Source organism: Bubalus kerabau, chromosome 12 (genome assembly GCF_029407905.1).
Source record: "Bubalus kerabau isolate K-KA32 ecotype Philippines breed swamp buffalo chromosome 12, PCC_UOA_SB_1v2, whole genome shotgun sequence".
Classification (NCBI taxonomy): domain Eukaryota; kingdom Metazoa; phylum Chordata; class Mammalia; order Artiodactyla; family Bovidae; genus Bubalus; species Bubalus kerabau.
Window position 1 is genome coordinate 54,264,624 of NC_073635.1, and position 20,143 is coordinate 54,284,766.

The 20,143-nt window shown below is 39.1% G+C and overlaps 1 protein-coding gene across 1 annotated transcript in view; it reads right to left on the bottom strand.

The window, feature by feature from the left end:
* Positions 1–2,812: 2,812 nt before the first annotated feature.
* The window catches only part of OBI1 (ORC ubiquitin ligase 1), a 44,799-nt gene continuing 27,468 nt past the window's right edge, over positions 2,813–20,143 (bottom strand). The window contains exon 6 of the mRNA XM_055542732.1: positions 2,813–5,588. Coding sequence (XP_055398707.1) covers positions 4,073–5,588 — 1,516 coding nt within the window. The 3' untranslated portion in view covers positions 2,813–4,072. The remainder of the gene's footprint in view (positions 5,589–20,143) is intronic.

The following is a 20,143-nucleotide window of genomic DNA, read 5'->3' on the forward strand; positions in this document are numbered from 1 at the left end:
AATGGCAACCCACTCCAGTGTTCTTGCCTGGAGAATCCCAGGGACGAGGAGCCTGGTGAGCTGCCATCTGTGGGGTCGCACAGAGTCGGATACGACTGAAGCGACTTAGCAGCAGCAGCAGCAACTCCCTGTTAAGACAAAGCAGACCTAGGAATGTACTTAGTTTCAAGAAGTGGAGCTTCAAAGGCATTCTAGACTGCCTCTGTCATAGCAGACTGATCAACCAAGCCTAAGCTTCAGATGGGTTCTTAAAAGAAAACTGCAACTTAATAGATGCTTCCTCTCTGAGTGGGGTTCCGAGAATTAGGCAATAAATGTTCACTATGCACTCTGAGATCATTGCTTAAAAGGTTTTCTCTCTGCCAAGTATTATTAAAAGGATCGGGTTACATCATGATAGGCAAAGACTGTGGTAGGACTCCCTAGAATAGGAACAGAGACCTTCTTATGAGGCCTCAGGAAACCCTGCTATAAAAGGCCAAACTCCATGAAATGAAACTGTTCTCTACTTACGTCATTCACAGGTACAAAAATGAGGGGGGTAAATTCTAGTGCATGAATTACACTTTGAATAATTGAATACCATTCAAGTATATAGAAACAAGTTCCTGAAACAGCTTAAGAATCAAGACCAAATTTCTTCCCTTGTTCAGCGGTACCATTAGAGGTTTCAAACCAGTGTAAATATGAGTTTATAAGAACACACAGCAGATTTGATATTAAGAGGCTATATATCTTAATGTCTGCCATTTTAGGTCTCAGTTGATCCATTAAAACAGGAAAAAGACATGTAATTTTGGATGGGATAGAGATTTTAAAAATTAAAAGATAAACACTAAAGGTCATGTCAAAAAAATACCTAGCATCTTGCCACATTTGCTTAGCCATAGCATTTTAAAGAGATGAGCAGTCAAAAGGTACTGTTTTTATAAGGACATGAAGTGATGTGTCTTTTCCCTTTACCACTTGCACATCTTTTTCAAACATAGCCTTAGTGCTATTTTGAAATTCATCTAAATGTCAGAGTTAATGTGAATCTTTATAAACTTAAAAGTGGCACACACACAATCCCCATCACTGAGCTTCCATTTAGGAGCAGCCTTAGATCCAGGGCACAGGCAGGAGTTAAATGCTACTTGAAAAGAAACATGCTAATACTTCCAAAATACTACTTTAAAAAGAATCCTTGGAAATTTCAAATCCAATCATCCTTTGGCCTGCAAATGTGAGCTCCCATGCATCTGATGCTTGAGGGATGAAGACTATAAGCTCTGGAGTCTGAGGCCCAGCTCCAGGACAGGGTTCTGAGCCCATTCTAGCTGTGTGATCACTAATTCTCAATTCACTTATTAGTAAACTGGAGAAAATTCTTGGCTCACAGAGTTTGAAAAGATTACAGAAGACAGAGGCTAGCAGAGTACTTGGTATCAATAAAAGGTAGTTTTTGTTTGTTTTGAGTGTGTATATACAATAGATATATTTTAAAATGGGACTGGGCCTCCCTGGTGGCTCAGTGGTACAGAATCCGCCTGTCAATGCAGGAGGCTCGGGTTCAATCTGTGGGTCAGGAAGTTCCCTTGGAGAAGAAATGGCAACCCACTCCCGTATTCTTGCCTGAAAAATCCCATGGACAGAGGAGCCTGGTGGGCTATAGTCCATGGGGTCGTAAAAGAGTTGGACGTGACTGAGTGACTAAACAACAAAATGAGACTACCATATCTGTCATGACATTTGAAATTATGGTAAAGAGGTTAGGAGTACAAAAGTGTCATTAAAGTCAAATCCTGCAGATTATTTCCTTTAATTGAGTAATGTCAGGTTATTTTAATATGATACATGAGATAGTGTTTTGGAGAGGATGAAGCAGTGTTTCTGAAGCAGCTGGGAAATACTCCAGCCCAAGAGAGACACCCTCACCCCCATTAGGCATTAGTCAGTTAGGCTACACACTCTGCATTTCCATGACACAGTGTCAGTTTGTATTAAAAACTAACACACTCTTGGTGAAAAATAAAAAAAATACAGACAGAGTGAGGTTTACCCCCAAGTTTACTCTATTCAGAAAGATTTTAGATTTCTACATTTAATAGAATTTCAAATGCATATCCACATTGTCAAAGATATTTAAATGTCAGTATCTATGAAAGTTTATCCATTAACTTAAAGATTATCAGAAAGACAAAGTCATGCAAAAATACTTATTGGAAAAAATATGATAGAACAAAAATTACACTTTACATTAAGCCTTTTGTGTGTGTGTGTGTGGGGGGGGGTTCTTATTACTTCTAAAAGCAGAGGTCATGATTTTCCAACTCATAAAAATGATTTTTTTATACTTCTATGGTTTCATTGAATCCTGAGTCAATTATAACAAAGGTCAGCAAATTTCTCTGTAAAAGGCCAAATAGTAAATATTTTAGGCTTTGTGGGCCATAAGGTCTCTGCTGCAACTATTCAGCTCTGCTCTACCAGTGCTAAAGCAGTCCTATCAGATAAAATGTAAAACGTGTAGCTGTGTTCTAACAAGACTTTGTCTAGAAATACTGAGATTTAAACCTCATATCATTTTCCTGTGTTATGAAATATTCTTTGGATTTTTTTTTTTATTTCCAAAGTTCTTTTATTAAAAAAAAAAAATTAAAAATGTATAAAGCATTTTTGGTTCACAGGCCTTTCACAAAAACAGGCAAAGGCCAGAACTGGGACCACTGGCCACAGTTTGCCAACCCCTGTATAATAAGAGCAATACAATAAAAAATGCTAAGTTGTACTGGTCTTTGTAGGCTAATTCAACATGGGACAACATCAAGGATTACAGTGTTTATGACATCCTTTATTCAGTTCACATAGAAAAGCATGCAGTATTAATGTAAAACAGTACAGTATTAATGTAAAATGTTCAGTGCACATTAGATAAACAAGTCATTAACATATAAACCATTTTTAAAGGCCTATCCGGGCATACCAAACATGTTTAGAATATACCTTTTAAGAACCTAAATTAAAAATTGTGCTTAGCTCACCTATTCTCACCCTCCTCTCAACACTCTTCATGAAAAACCATCTTTTTTCTGTCCTACATAAAAGATAATCTTTTAGCCAACTGAAACTTCTTTTTCTTAAGTAAGTAAAACAGTGCAAGCAAGACTGCTACCATGCATACAGAGTTTCCATAAAGAACAGTAACATGCAAACAAGAACTTTACCACGCCAAAGAAAGCTCCCCTGGGACATAAGCGGATCAAGAACTTGGCAATGAGTGCTTTTGCACCTGTGTATCTGAAATAATGAAAAGCTACCATGTTTAATCTTCTCCAAACCCAACTGTTCCCTAACTTCTTGCTAAAGTAGGCAAATTTCTGACTTTCAACACACACAAAAAGATAAAAGAATGAAAGCTACCAGACATAAAACAAATATTTTCATACAGAAAATGCATTCTCTCTTACTAGCAACACATTTTCACAAAAACTGGACAAAACATATTGTTAACAATGCAAACATTTATGTAAAACCTAAAAAAAAAATCAGTGAGTACTGGACTAAGGTTTGAGTGCTGTTTCTCCATCGTGGCCTTGAACAGGGGTGCCATCGCCTTCTCAGTGAATAAAAGTTAGACTATCACTAAACATAAATAAAAAGGGGCAGGAAAAATAATTTCCACCCTAGGAAGCTTTAAAGAAAAGTGTCTTATGAACAGTATTTAGACTGCACCAAAGCTTTTATTTAAGAAATCCAAATTCTGAAGACAACTGAGGCTTACTAATAGGTCATTGTATCCGAATAGATGAATCAAGATTCAAGAAAACAAAATATACCCAAACCAGACACAAAAGGAACCCTCTCCCTAACTTCTCTGGTCAAAAAAATCCCTAAATGAAAATGAAAGACTAAACTCCTCAAAATGAACAAAAGTATCCAGGGTACAGGCTAATCCACCATTCTGACTTGACACCTGACTAAAGATTATCAATTCAAAATTGTACAGAGCTTTTATGAGGGGGAAGAAAAGTAACTTTAAAACCTCATATTCCTCTCAGGACAAAAACATAAATGACATCTTTCTAATTTGTCAACTTTTAGTTGCTTTTGATGGGCTGGCATTAGAAAGGCTGCTCTGGATTTTTCTTTTTGCTGATTGATTCACATTTTTATTCCTTTTTTCAGGCACAAAAGAAGTAGACCAAGGAGACTGAAGGTGGTTATGAAGGCCAGGCATCTCTGAGGACATCTTAAACAAAGATGACCCAAACCTTTGATCTTCAAATAGCCGGTTCGTACTGCTTAACAAAACACCCTGGGAAAACTCAGTCTGAAACAAACAACTTGGTGGTTTGATTTCATTGGTTCCTGGGTTCGAACTGGAATGGAGTGAAAAATCTTCATTCATTTCTTGGTCAGATGGAGAGAGGAGAAAAAAAGAATTGGGTTTCCATTCATTTCCATTTTCCAACTGATCAGTAGTTAGAGAACCTTTAGAAAGGTTTGGTTTAGTTCTTTCTTCCAACTTATCTGTTTCCTCAAGGAATTCACTGCACTGAGATGACTTTGATAACCCATCCAAGTCCAGCGACTTAAAACCGTTATTACAGGGGCTCTTGCTGTTGTCTGACTCTGACATCATCGAATCCAGCTCCGAGATTTTGTCAAGGTAAGCTGCATCCATTGATGCTTCACTGGATGTTCTTGTCCGATTCATTTCAAAAGAGCGGAGAGAATTCAACCTCTTGGATAAACATGAACCTGGTTTCTCACTCAATTTTGAAGAAATTACTCCAACACAATTTGCTATTGTGTTCTCCTCTGAGCTTTCAAAGTCCAAGCTGGGGGCATAGCTTGTGGAACAACAATCCCAAAACCCTGTCTTCGGGGAAGTAAAACACTCTGATTTCTTTTCACTCTCACTTCTATCATCTTCTGAAGAATCTTTATTACACACATTTGGAGAATCACAGAAATCATCAAACATCAATTTTCTGAGATGGTTTGACTGCTTTTTAGAACCTCCTGCTTTGACTACAGAGCTCTCTCTATTATCTGGCGTATTGAGCTGCAGACAGCTAAGGGACAAAGGAGCACAGGAAGCTGGAAGATCGTAGAGTTCTTCATCTTTGTAGGGCATGCAGTCACTTGGCTTATTTCCCCATTCTCTTTCCAGATAGGTATCCATACTTGTATCTGTCACAGTGAGCATTGTTTCCACTCGCTTCTGATACAGGTCTTGGTTCTTAGAACAATTTAGTTCTGTTTTGCTGGTGCCTTCCTGCCTGACAGAACTGCTAGAAGGTTTTGCCAGGTGAGAACTCGAGGTGGCTGAGCCAAGCTGCTTTCTGGCACCATCACCTTGGTTCTTGGATGCCATATCCTCCTCGGTGCCTTTGCTCCCCTTGCCGTCTGTAGAAAGTGCTCTCTGACAAACGGCATTTATCACTTCCTTCTCGGCACTTGAATTCTTCAGCTGTGTAATTTGAGACTCCAGTTCCTCTATATATTTATCGCTTCGTTCCAGCGCTTTCTTGAGACGATTGGTTTCACGTTCATACTGCTCTACTTTGGACTGCAGAGCAGCTACTGTAAACCTTCCAAACCTGCAAGAAATGGAAGGATAGTTAACCTTACAGTTTAAGCTTTCTTCTTTCTAAAGTTTAAGAATGCAAACTGTCTCCACCCATCCTAATTTCATGGAACAGTGACATTTCAGACTGCTCAATGAAGAGGATAAGAGCAAGGACAGATACAGTATCTTCAAAAGAGGGTTTCCCCATTTATGTAATTACAAGCATATGATAATAACAGGAAAGACCTAATAGGACACTTCTGTGGTCAAATCATGCTAGTGCTGACAGCGAGGCAGAAACTTGCTGATGATTTCCCTCCCCAAGTGCTGGCGCTATCAATTCAGCTCATATGCATGAAGAGTTATACCCTAAAACAATGGCAAAGATTTATGATAACATTTGAACAGTGGTCCACATCTTGAAATATTTACATTCAATCATTTTCCTATCGTACAGCAGTGTTTTACAATACATTTCTTATACAATGTCACCTTGTCAAACATAAAATGCCGATTTGAAATTCAGAAATCTTAGCAGTTCCAGCAGGGAGTGGTTTTAAATACTTATTTGGACCCTTTCAATTACATCTACCCTTGATCTGAAGTTTTCACTTGGCCTTTCTGAATACTGGGCTTTAACTCATTTCAGCTCTACTTATTTTTTGGCATTTTACAACCGTGTGGGACATCAATCTCATTTCTTCTAACTTTGAGATACAAAGTCAGTGCTTGAGGTTCCAATGTAATACACAGTAAACATTTTCAGATTTTCTGAAAAGTATAAGAAAAAGAACACAACAATAATTCACTCCTCTCACTTGGGATTATCTTGTGTTCACTATTCCCTTAAGAATGAGTACTGGGTTTGACTCAGAAAGCAGTTTTTGAGTACCAAATGTATGGCTGGTGGTATATTTGGAGCTGATGATAAAATCATTGGTAGGACTGTCCAGCTCCAAGGGACATAAAATATCTACAATAAATTCTACATGATCTGGCCACCAAGGAAAAGTCCATCTTTCAGGAAACTGCTTCATAGGAGTCAATAAACATAGGTTTTATATTCTAATCCCATGAAAAATAACTTCTCTCCACAAAAGCATTTTAAAAGGCTTTTTATTAATCATTTTTTTCAATGACTTAAATAGAGATACATCTTAAAGAATTCAGGGATTGTCTGTTTGGAGCAAGGTACTTAAGAAGGTGATTTTTAAAACTTGTTTTAATCTATGGGTTTGTATTTTTCTTTCTTTTTTCCCCTAATTACAAAAATAATTAAAATTAATACAATGTACTAAGTATTAAAAAATTAAAAAAAAAAGGAGAGGGAGTCAACAGTAACTGAGCGACTTCACTTTCACTTCTTTCATGCATTGGAGAAGGAAATGGCAACCCACTCCAGTTTTCTTGCCTGGAGAATCCCAGGGATGGGGAAGCCTGGTGGGCTGCTGTCTATGGGGTCACACAGAGTTGGACACGATTGAAGCGACTTAGCAACAGTAGCAGCAGTACCTCTTTGAGTCAACCACTGTATGTTCTATGACTCCCACTCAGCACCCATCACCTCCTCCTAAACTAAAGCCCAATTCATTCCCCAACTCTCCCCTAACATGATTCCTGCTCTTATACTAAGGGATAAGAATAAGGGCAAAGGTAAATACAGACTCATAAAATCTTAGGATTAGAAAGGGCCTTAAAAGACAGGTTGCTGAATATTCATCTATTCCCTGCAATTAACTGAACTCCTAAAAAAGAGCACACTCCCTTCAACTTCTAAAAATCAAGCAGGCACCATAACAAAAATTAAAGCAACTACAATAAGTAGCCTCCTTGTTTTAAAGACAAAGTTTACAATTACAAGTATTTGGTTAAATCAATGATGGGTGGTTTTCCTTCTTAGCCAAAGAAAAATAATTTTGGTTTGTAAAGGTGGTATTTGACAGAGCGGCAGTTTCTGCAAGAGAATTTTAAAAGGTGGATAAAGATCTTTAAGTTCATTCAGCAAAAATATATGTGGGGTTTGGAGACTTGCCTAGTTGTCTAGTGGTTAATTAAGACTGTACTTTCAATGCAGGAGGTATGGGTTCAATCCCTGGTCAGGGTCCAAAGACCCTGCACAGCTTAGTCAAAGTGCTAAGAAAACAAAACAAAACTGTGAGTTCCTGACTGTAACTACTCTGGCATAATCAAACCCACATAATTTTTAACGGAAAAACTGTGCAGCATGTTTAGTTAATGCAAACAGCAAAAGTGACATTCTTAAATTTGCTTACCAAGATAAAACTTCTTTTTTCTTATGCAACTTTAATAATAAAACTATCCTCAGATGAAATATCAATAACCTCAGACATGCAGATGACACCACACTTACAGCAGAAAGCAAAGAACTAAAGAGCCTCTTGATGAAAGTGAAACAGGAGAGTAAAAAAGTTGGCTTAAAACTCAACATTCAGAAAGCTAGGATCATGGCATCCAGTCCCATCACTTCATGGCAAATAGACAGGGAAACAATGGAAACAGTGACAGACTTTATTTTTGGGGGCTCCAAAATCACTGCAGCCATGAAATTAAAAGACGCTTGCTCCTTGAAAGGAAAGTTACGCCCAACCTAGAAAGCATATTAAGAAGCAGAGACATAACTTTGCCGACAAAGGTCCATGTAGTCAAAGGTATGGTTTTTCCAACAGTCATGTATGGATCTGAGAGTTGGACTATAAAGAAAGCTGAGTGCTGGAGAATTGATGCTTTTGAACCATGGTGTTGGAGAAGACTCTTGAAAGTCCCTTGGACAACAAGGAGATCCAACCAGTCTATCCTAAAGGAAATTAGTCCCAAATATTCAGTGGAAGGACTGAAGCTGAAACTCCAATACTTTGGCCACCTGATGCAAAGAACTGAGTCATTTGAAAAGACCTTGATGCTGGGAAAGATTGAAGGTGGGAGGAGAAGGGGACAACAGAGAATGAGATGGTTGGATGGCATCACTGGTTCAATGGACATGAGTTTGAGTAAGCTCCGAGAGTTGGTGATGGACAGGGAAGCCTGATGTGCTGCAGTCCATGGGGTCGCATTGGACACAACTGAGCAACTGAACTGAACTGATCCTCAGATAAGGAAAAAAATCAAATCAAAATTATTTGATTTTAAATCATTATTTGATTTAAAATCAAATAATTTTACTAGATAGTAAGTCAGCTATTCCCATAGGATGTCCTTGGGGACTCAGTAGTGACAAATAAGGAATGTTTCCCAAAATATTAGCAGCTTCTTATTCTAGGTTTTAGCCTGAAATTCAGATATAATGTCATTTTATGATGCTATATTTGATGATGCCCCTCATTTTTTATTATTATGTTTTTTTAAAAAGTTAGTTAACAAATGTTCTGAGTTGAAGTCAAAATGATAGCCTAAGTGTATTTTTTGTATTACTTTGGAGAGAAAGCCAAAGTGCATGAGAACTAACAACAGAGGCCAGCAACAAAGCACATCTGAGAGGGACAAGCAACGAGGAGTCACTGATGGAGCTGCTGTTTTCTAAAAGGTCACTGCCCTCAATTCTCCAAAGTTCTACTTCAATACTTCATAATACTTTGAATTGTCAGACCTTTTTTCCATGCTAATAAAGACCCTGGGCTGGTGGGGAAACCAAAAGATATATATAGTGAAAGTCAATGAACTGATCAACTAAATTAATTGATCCATGTAGTTTATCTGTTTTCTGTCTCTCTTTCTCGTTAGAATATAAGCTCCAGGAAAGCAGGAATCATGGTTAGCTCCCTAGAACAATCCTTGGTCACAGTAGTTTCTCATTAAATATTTCTTGAATAAATGTTATTTTCTTACTTTAAGATACATCAATGCTTTACATCAAGACAGAGCCAACACCATAGGTCCCTGGGCCTCTTTTACATGTATTGTGAGTTACTGTATTAGTAAACTAAATGTTCCATATATCTGACTGTTTATTTCCTTTTTTTTCTACTGACACCAAGGAAAGCAAGAGAATGAAATACACAGTAGAGTTCTTATTATACAGGCTTGCTGTTCTATACTCCATTTAAAATAACTTTCCACTTTCACCTTAGGAAGAGAATGAAAACACATGAGACTTCTGACATATTTTTAGCTTACCCTGCTGCTGCTGCTGCTAAGTTGCTTCAGTCGTGTCCGACTCTGTGCGACCCCACAGATGGCAGCCCACCAGGCTCCCCTGTCCCTGGGATTCTCCAGGCAAGAACACTGGAGTGGGGTGCCATCACCTTCTCCTTAGCTTACCCTAGATACTGATATTAAATTTGGCAAAAGACAGTTTACTTGCTCATATAGAATAACAATTCGAGATGCATAACTGATGATATACTTCCATGGAAGAAAACAATGAGGATAAGAGCTTATTTAACTTGGGTTTTAATACTTCCTTATTCTCTAATTCCAGATATTTCCAGAGTACATAACATTAAATGAATCAATGCCAAGGCAAGCTAGAGGGATTTCTAAAATCATTTACCATACTTCCTTTTCCTGAGCAAATTTCAAAATAGAGTATTTTTATAAACATTCCATTAGAGACCAAAGGCTTTGATTTTCAAAGCAGCAGTGATTTCCAAAGGCTTCATTACGTCAGAGAAAACAGAAAGCAGTTTGGGAGCCGCATCTGATATCAGAAGTATGTTTTGCTAGAATCTAAGAAGTTTAAGGGATTTTCCCTCGTGCAGCGTTAACTGATGTACACGTTCTGGCTAAGGGCTCTCCTCTCCAAAAAACAACATAGGTACAAGAGTGTTCCTGTCCCTACTAGAAGTAAGAGAAACGAAAGTCCTACTGGTTTGACCTCTGCGGTATTATAACTAGAATAAGGGCATCTCTAATAATGAAAAAGTCCCAAAACCAAATTTTCTCATAGCTCATCACACAGGAGGAAAAGAATGTGTTTGAAGGGGTGAGAAGTAAATATGGTAAAAGAATAAATGCCAGAACCAGGTGTGAAATGAATGAACCTCTAGAGCTCTGCGGCCATTAACGAGCTGTGAAACTTGAGTGAGTGACTTTGCCTCTCTAGTTCTCAATGGTAGCCCAAACAAAACGGATTAATGCAGCAAGCCCAGTAGGTTGCCAAGACCACCAAATTTCAGAAACATCTTCTTGAGGAACAAGAGGGGCTCTGGGGAAGTGAGCCCCTCTGCCTCATGTAGCTTTGATTTTATATCTTTTCCTAACTTGGCACCTGAGCTAAGAGTGAAACAAAGTAAAAGCAATCTTTGGATCTGGGCCAGCGTTTGTGATCCAGCCAATCTGTGACCAATCGGGTCATTTCTCTCCAAGTTTGAAAGTGACTGTGCACGTGTTACCCACTTCACACACAGACAATAAAACATAGAGCTGTGCTGTGACATGACATTTTTACAGAAATGGAAACTCAAAACACAAAACTGGCCAACAAAGATGAGATGTAGCAAACAAATCGTAAAGTGATTAATGCTAGTAGTCAGTCAGTCAGTTGAGCTGCTCAGCTGTGTCTGACTCTTTGCGACCCCACGGACTGCAGCACACCAGGCTTCCCTGTCCATCCCCAACTCCTGGAACTTGCTCAAACTCATGTCCATTGAGTTGGTGATGCTAGTAGTAAAGTTAGAATCAAACGGAAATATAGAGAAGAATAGCTGACCGTAGGAATGCTCAAACTGTTGCTATTGAAGAAAACCTAGGTAAGCCAGAGGAACTGGGAAAGGCGAACTTACGGACGCAAACTTAGGAATATGACAATTTGTTGAAGTGTTAGAAAAATTACTGCCTTTATTATCATAAGCTATATGATAAGAAGGCAAGCACAATTCAAATTATTGTCCATAAGTTTTCAATAAAGAAATGACATTCCAATTCTCAATGCTTCTATATATAATTCATTGTTCTATATAAATATTAAGTACTAAATAGATATCAATTTTACTATTTTTTCATCTTTATATACATTTATAGAGATTCAATGTTTTGATAAAATTATTAAAGTTTATAGAACAATGTGATTTTTCTCACTGATTATTAAGATTGCTTTGCATGGTTTGAGGTTCAGTGGTCATTGTTATGGTTCTATACAACATGGAAAGTGAGGATTACCTGTACTAAAGTAATGCTTGGTATGTGGGAAAACCAAGTAAACTTAAGTGAGTCTCAACAATTGTTTTTTAAAGAACTATTACACATACCTAAGAAAAAATGACCCAGTCATAGAGCAAATTTTATTGTAGCGCTGCCTGGCTACATAGCTGCAGTTGCATACCTTCTCATCCCCTGACTTGCAGAGATACCAGGCAAGTATCTTCTTCACTTTAAACATGGAGGAAAGGTAGAGCTTCAGGAGAACAAAACTTCCTATTGTTCCCTTCCCTCAGTATTTTATCATAAAGCATGATGTGTGAGCTGGAGATTCCTGAAGTCTGAAAATGCCTCTCTTTGATTCAGTTCAGTTCAGTCGCTCAATCGTGTGACTCTTTGTGACCCCAAGGACTGCAGCATACCAGGCTTCCCTTTCCATCACCAACTCCTGGAGCTTACTCAAACTCATGTCCGTCCATAGAGTTGGTAACGGCATCCAACTATCTCATCCTCTGTCGTCCCCTTCTCCTCCTGCCTTCAATCTTTCCCAGCATCGGGGTGTTTTACAATGAGACAGTTCTTCACATCAGGTGGCCAAAATATTGGAGTTTTTCTTTGATTGGATGTAACTTAAGTGAGTAGTGTGTAATAGGAGCTCCTTGGGACCTGAGTTGGGCTAGAAGCAGGAAGGAAAGGAGAGGTCCCAGCATGTGCTTTGCCATGCGCATGTGTGGAGAGGATGGGGAGGGGCGTATTCCAGGGAAGGCGCACAGGGAGGGCCAGCACTGAGGCAGCTCCAGACTGTATCTGCTGGTGGGGGCCTTTCTCTCACCCGCTCCCAAAGACCTGTCTGTGTGTGACCCACATCTATTCTCATCCTTCTGGGTGTAACGGCAGGACTGGGGAGAGCGTTCTGTCTTTAAACTACAAGAGAAGCTTTGGGAAGTGCCCTAGACATTTTCAGCCACTGCTGAACCCAATGACTTGCCAGGGTTTCTTCAAGAGAGTTTTCTCTGTTTAAAATGAAAGACTCAGTTATGAAAATGCTACATTCCTTGAGACTTTGGTAATCATAAAAGTTACTATCTATGGCCAATCCTGTCACAATAGTTGAGTCCACAAAAATTTATTAAGCCACATGAAGCGTACTGAGAGAGAACTGGGAAAAAACCTTCCCTCCTGAGGACTCCAAACAATGTTTCTATTCCCTGGCCCAACATCCAAATAAATAAATAAAAGTGAACTCTGGGGATGGACATTACCAAAAGTGTAACAGGTAAATCTACAGCAGTGTAAGTGACGATTAACCAATGACGGTGACAGTAACAGCAGCAGCCACATTTACTGAAGTTTACCTGTGTCAAGCACATTGCTATATACTTGACATATACTGTCATGTCACCTTTATGAAGCAAGATCTATGTTTCTTATTTTAAGGATGAAAAAACGAGATACTTAAAGCACTCGTCTCTTGTCCCAGGTAATATAGAAAGGAAGCAGCAGGAAGCTAAGTCTGTCTAAGTCCAAATAGCATGTATGAAACCACGAGATGCCTGAACGTGAGACCCCTGCTTAAGTATTATCGGCACCTCTTTATACTATGATGTAGTAAAAATGCTAGCATGTCTACTGAGTGCCAAGTCTAGCACTGTTGTAATATTTATTAATACATACATTTGCTAATAGAAATATGGAGAGGAAATAACAAGATGTAGGAAGACATTCAGATCTGAATGCACAAAGCCAATAAACATTTATCAAACATCTATCATGTTCTAGACATTAAGTTCAAGAGAATTTTCAAGCTGCCAAAGATCATTTATTAAAATGGCCTTCCAGGAAACTGTAGCACAGATCAACCTGGCAAATGCCAACCCAAAAAGGGTGACTATTTTAACCAGAGATATATAAACTAAATTTGAACTAGAATCATAAACTGGAAGCTCCATCTTTAATTGTTCTATGTATAAAAAACATACATGATCTTCTTGTCTACCTCATGCACAATCAGCAGGCATTTTCAACTACAAAGAAACAAAGCTACTGATGAAATGAGCAAAATTTTAAATGCAAAAATTTTAGGACCTAAACATCACATAGTACTTACTTACACAGGGGTATAATAGGAATAAAAAACATAAGCTATGCTATACTGCATCTTAGTTTTATCCCCAAACAGAATGTGCTCCAATATTTGCAAGAATTAAAAAAAAAAAAAGCCACAGTTCCTCCCTAAAGACAGAGGTCAGCCCTTGCAGCCATTCCTTTTTCTTCCACCTCTCAAAAAATAAAGGCAGTGTCTGGATTTGCAAGTTTTCAAACACAGAACCAAATTTAAAATAATAGCTCATATTACTAACACGACTTTAAAGAAAGCTTTTTTGTGTATGTTTATTTTATTAAACTAATCATGCATCTGCCACTTCAATTCTATCTAGAAATTCTTAATAGAGAACACTCAAGTGTTGGACAGTATATGCAAATTGAAAAGGAATAAGTTCCTTTTGTGGTAAGTCTCTAAAAAGGGCCATCCCACATCTGTATTTGCTGCCTGTGAAGATGGACTACTCTTTTTACTGTGAAATAAATTACGTTCTATTTGATAAATGTATTTCAGTTCCATACAGGAATGCCCTAATTTTCTATCCTCTAAGAGCAGCCTTGAAGTTGACATGACATAAATGGCGATCCTAATCTTTCATGGAAGGAGAGAATCTTGAGACATGCTATTTCATATCTTTTTACAGTCCTCAGAGGAATAAAGGATTTCATACCTATCCCCAAAGTATACTAACCTTAACAACAATAAAATCTCAATAGTATAAAAGAATACAACTGTGGTTGGGGGAAAAAAGCATACTTAAAAATCTCTGGACTGATACGATCTATACATTTGTCACTACAGTTAAATCAATCTCTCTCTCTCAGCATGAGAAATAATATGAAACAAAATAAAACAAAAAACTGCGATCCAGCCACTGTAATTATTACTCAGATGACAGTTACTGAAGACTAATATATGCTGAGGGGTGATGAGGAAGAAAACAAAAGGACATTATCCTTGTTCTCAAGCAGTTCGTAATCTTTCTGACAACCTTACCGCTTAGTCATTAGCATGCACTGCAGGCTCCTAAAATATCTTATCAATACAATAAAGACAAGGTGACAGAAAACTGCAGTAACTGTCCACCCCCAATTAGCTGAATATCCAGAGAAGGGCCCCTCAGGCGGCTGAGGGGCCTGAGCACACCCAGCTGTCACAGTCTGGCCCCAGGGTATCATCAGGCTCCCCTGACAGTCTACAAGTTCCCCTTCCGGGAAAACCAAAGGGCATAGCAGAATCAGTCAGCGGATCAGGCTGGGGTCAAATACCAGGAATCATTGTGTTTGTCAGAGCAGAATCATGAGAAACAAAAAAGGCCAGAAAAGGTCAGGTAAGAGAGAACAGCCAAGGCCTGCAAGAGCAGAGGTGTTGCTGAGGAAGCTGAAAGCCAGGCGTGGTACTGGTGGCATGTCTTGAGACACAGTTGAGGAGGAGTTTAGAACTGTGAACTAGGAAGGGGCGCAGCTCACAGTCAGCATGGAGACGGGTAAGGGCAGGAAAACCTGTTCAACTGAGGAGGCTCAGACTCAAAATATAAGCCCTGACACTGTCTCCTCTTTTCCTCTTTCAAACTCTCAATCTCTAGGATGATTTTGGAAGACTTCAGGGAATCCCTCTGCTCTCCTTATTTGGAGAATGCCAGGAAACTCTCTCTGCCTTCTTAAACCCTATATACCTTAAGCTTCAAGAAAGCTCAAGTCTTAATTCCCGGTCAGTTCCCTCCAAACAGCAGTGTAAAGCATTAGAGTGTGAGAATGCTATGTCCTTTTGCTATGTCCCAGAGGGAAAACACACACACACACACACACTTTATATAGATACACACTGAGTTCATCACACACACAAAAAGAGTCTTGGGAATTCCCTGGCAGTCCAGTGGTTAGAACTCTGTACTTCCATTGCAGGGGCATGGGTTCCATCCCTGGCCAGGGAATTAACATCCTGCAAGCCATGTGACATGGTCAAAAAAAAAGTCTTAATTCCAAGGAGATGGAAGATTAACTGAGCATGACAGTCATGGAACTGATAATCCTTAAAACAATACAATAAAAGAACAACAGGAAATCTTAAGAGAGTCTCATAGACAAAATGACAACTGGGCTCAGTCTCAAAGGATGGGTAGGGATTCATCAAGCTGAATAAAAAATGAAAGGCTAATGGAGAGGACCAGGGGCAAAGGAAAAGACATGAGCAAAGGTACATGTCACCACATGCAAATCCAGGCCCAGTGAGAAATTCATCAGGGCCACAGCAGCATACATGAAGAGGAAGGTTGGAGAGGAGCTAAGAAGGCCACGCTAAAGTCCTATCAGTAAAGAGGCTCATGTACTATACTAAGAAATCCGGCCTTCAATTTGCGAAAAATGGAAAATCCCCCAAGGTTATTAACAAGAGTGAGATGATCAAATTTATATTCTAGAATTCAGGCAACATACAGCAAATGCTCCAGAGCTGTGACAGGACAAGAGCAATGAGGCAGAGGGCTATTAAAATTGGCTAAGCATGAAATCACGTGGATCGAAACTAGTGGGAACAAGAAGAAGAGGCATTACACAGGAATTTAATAGATAGGATAGAATATACTGGACAATAAGGAATGGGATGAGAAGAAGCGGTGGAAAACGCAGGAAAGGAAGACTGAGGTTTTTATCTCGGGCAACCAGATAAGTAGTAAAGCCATTAACGAGGACAGAAACAAAGCGAGAGGATAAACAGTCTCTAGCGTGGGATGGATAATGGATCCAGTTATTTAGACACAAACCTCCACCAGTTCTCTGTGCTACGTGGTGTGCCAAGGACATACAATTATTTCATCTTCAAAGTGGTACATTATGCACATTTTACATTAAAAATTAATGGCTCCAACAGGTCAAGTAATTTATCAAATGTTATTTATCTGTTTATTTAATTACTCAACAAGTATGTATCAGGGGCCTTTCAGGTGCTGGGGTTTTGCAAGTGAAGGAGATGGGCAGCAAGGCTAGAATCAAGTCATATAGGCTTCATTCAGATTTCATGTCACCTGAAGAGTTATTAGAAGAGTTATTAGAGAACAAGCCTTCTGTACTTCAAGTTAGTTGATTTGAAATATTTAAGAATTGCTAACAATGTATTTCGGAGAAGGCAATGGCACCCCACTCCAGTACTCTTGCCTGGAAAATCCCATGGATGGGGGAGCCTGGTAGGCTGCAGTCCATGGGGTCACTAAGAGTCGGACACAACTGAGTGACTTCACTTTCACTTTCATGCATTGGAGAAGGAAATGGCAACCCACTCCAGTATTCTTGCCTGGAGAATCCCAGGGACGGGGAAGCCTGGTGGGCTGCCGTCTATGGGGTCGTACAGAGTCGGACATGACTGAAACGACTTAGCAGCAACAATGTATTTGCAAACATTAGTGCGGAGTAAATTAAATTTCCTGTTGAATATTTTCAAGCATTCACCTCATAAAGCCACGGTTAAATGTTAAAGAAAGGGAAGGGACGAAGGGAGGGAAGGAGGGAGGGGAAGCTAGGAAGAAGTGGCCCTCTGCTTCTGCACCTTCTACTTCCTGACTCAGTCTTAACTGCAGTGATAAAATCATGGCATGGTGAAGCAATACAGCATAAGATTATTAGCAGACTCTGGAGCCAGACTCTCCAGAACTGAACTCTGGCTTTGTGTACCTTCTAGCATTGTGATTTGGGGGAAGATATTTAAACTTTCTGTACTTCAGTGTTTATCTTGTGAAATGGAGCTAGTAGTAGTACCTATCTAGTAGGTGGGCGAGGTTAAATGAGTTAAAGCTTGAGATATAATAGAGCCCATAGTTAATGCACAACCAATGTTACAGTATTACCTGTCTTCTTAGCCCTTATTACTGTCTGAAATTACTTGTTTGTTTAGTTGCTTGACCTCTTGTTCTGTCTTCTCCATTCTAAACTCCACAAGAGAAAGGTCATGGGGACAACTTCAGAGGACTGCTTTAGATGGAATGATCAGGAAAAGCCTCTCTGAATCTGATAATGGGCGAGAGCCATATAAAGATGTGGACATTCTAAGAGAGGGAAAAAATTCTAGCATGTTTTAGAAACAGAAGGCAGCCAGTATGGCTAGAGCAGGATAAGCTATGGGGATGAGATGGAATAGGCAAGCATCGTGACTAGCTGGCAAAGTGTCCAGATTGTATTTTAGGAAAACACTGGACAGTTTCAGATAAGAGATTTAATAGAGTGATTTACACTTCATAAAAAACCATTTTGAGTATAGCAAAAATTGAATTGGGCAGGGGAAGGAGAGAGTAGAAGAAGGGAAACTTGAATCCAGGTAGTCTGTCTCCAGAATTAGGCATTTATTTAACTCTTGTGCTTTGCAGTGAATTTAAGGTACAGGATCTTGAGTGAAAGTATAAAATAGACAGATGGAAACATGAATCTACAGTTTCAGAGAAAAGGCAAGGCCAATGATTTAGATTTTATTTTGTAATCGTTGACATATTAAGAAAATGATTATTAAAGCCATGGGAGCTGATGAGACGGCTCAAGGAACGCACAAACACAGCAAGAGGGGAAGAACGAACAGCTTATGATTTATGAAGTCTATTCTGTCCTCCTCAGAACACTTCTTTTCGTGTCCTAATAGAATACTGATCACCACCCAGGAGTATCTGGAGCATTCATCTTCCTCCAGAAGTTGCTGCTACCTGCTACCTGCTAAGTGGCTTCAGTTGTGTCCGACTCTGTGCGACCCCATAGACAGCAGCCCACCAGGCTCCTCTGTCCCTGGGATTCTCCAGGCAAGAATACTGGAGTGGGTTGCCATTTCCTTCTCCAATGCGTGAAAGGGAAGTTGCTGAGGCATGGGTAAAAACTGGTCCATAATGATAAGTCTTAGGGTTGCTGGGCAGTAAAAATGATGCTTGCAGAGAAACACTATCAAACCCACAGGTCTCACTAAAGATACAATAACATTACCGAATACATAATTATAGAATGGAAAGCCATTATTAATCCAATTATAACCAAGTTTGATTTAAATGACCTATGCAATTCTATGTATACAAAATTTTGTATATGTACATATATATTTCATACCCTACACTATTAACATAAGTTAGAAGCTAAGGGCATGGGCCAGCTGCTCTGTTTAAGCCTCAAAATAGGTGGCAACATGACACAAACTTTGCCCAGTGAGACTAGAGCAAAAAGAATGGCACAACTGAACAGAGCAACCTCAGAGAGAGGGCATAATACTTTCAAATGCTTTACAAGTCATTAATAAGCTTCATAATATTTGAAGCTAAAAAATCAAGAGGAACTCCTAACTCTATCAAGGACAAATATATCCAAACTTCTAGGCACAGTTTAGGAATATGAGAAATGCAGTTCTACCTTCCTTCAGCTTCTTGTTTTTGTTTCTTACTATGTGGAGGTGTGACACTCTTGGGATCCCCCATTAAATGGGAGATGGAGAAGAGGAAGAGGAAAAATGACTAAATTTCTTCATTAAATCTTTGGCAAAATGGAAGGGGAATTCTCTCAGGAGCTACATTTTTATTCATTTACTCAACAGATATATACTAGGAGCAGAACTCTATAAAATGCATGGCTATAATAGTGAATAAAACTATAGCCCTCACTCAGAAAAATATGAAATAAGTAATAGTTGTTGTTCAGTCACTAAATCATGTCTGACTCTTTGCAACCTCATGGACTGTAGCACTCCAAGTTTCCCCGTCCTTTACTATCTCCTTGAGTTTGCTCAGATTCATGTCTATTAAGTTGGTGATGCTATCTAACCATCTCATTCTCTGTCACCCGCTTCTCCTCCTGCCCTCAAATCTTTCCCAGCATCAGGGTCTTTTCTAACGAGTCAGCTCTTCACATCAGATGGCCAAAGTATTGGAGCTTCAGCTTCAGTCCCTCAAATGAATATTCAGGGTTTAATTCACTGGAATAGTTACACAAACCTTTAATATTCATCGAAATAATTACACAAAACACTAATTATTAGTAATTGTGATTATGTGCTAAAAAGGGAAAGTACAAGATAGTAAGGGGAACCTAACTTTAAGGGTCAGAAATAGAATTTGCATGGTTCAAAGCATCTAGGATACTGTCAAGAAAATAAACTTTCAGTATTTCTGGGCTGGCTGGGAGAATGGCTTTTCTTCACATACCAGTCTTGCAAACTAAAAGACATTATCACCCCCTCTTGAGTTCCGAATATCAAATCTGATTCTCTTAGAAGTCCATGTTAGAGAAAACTGAAAGGGCAGGCAGATGGTTTTCTTCAGGTAAAACAAATTAGAAGAGAGAGACTAATTCAGGAAGTGGCTACATCAAGTCAAAGAAAAAGTTGCATTTTTCTGGACCACCAGTTTAGCTATCAGGATAATGAAGTTTTGACAA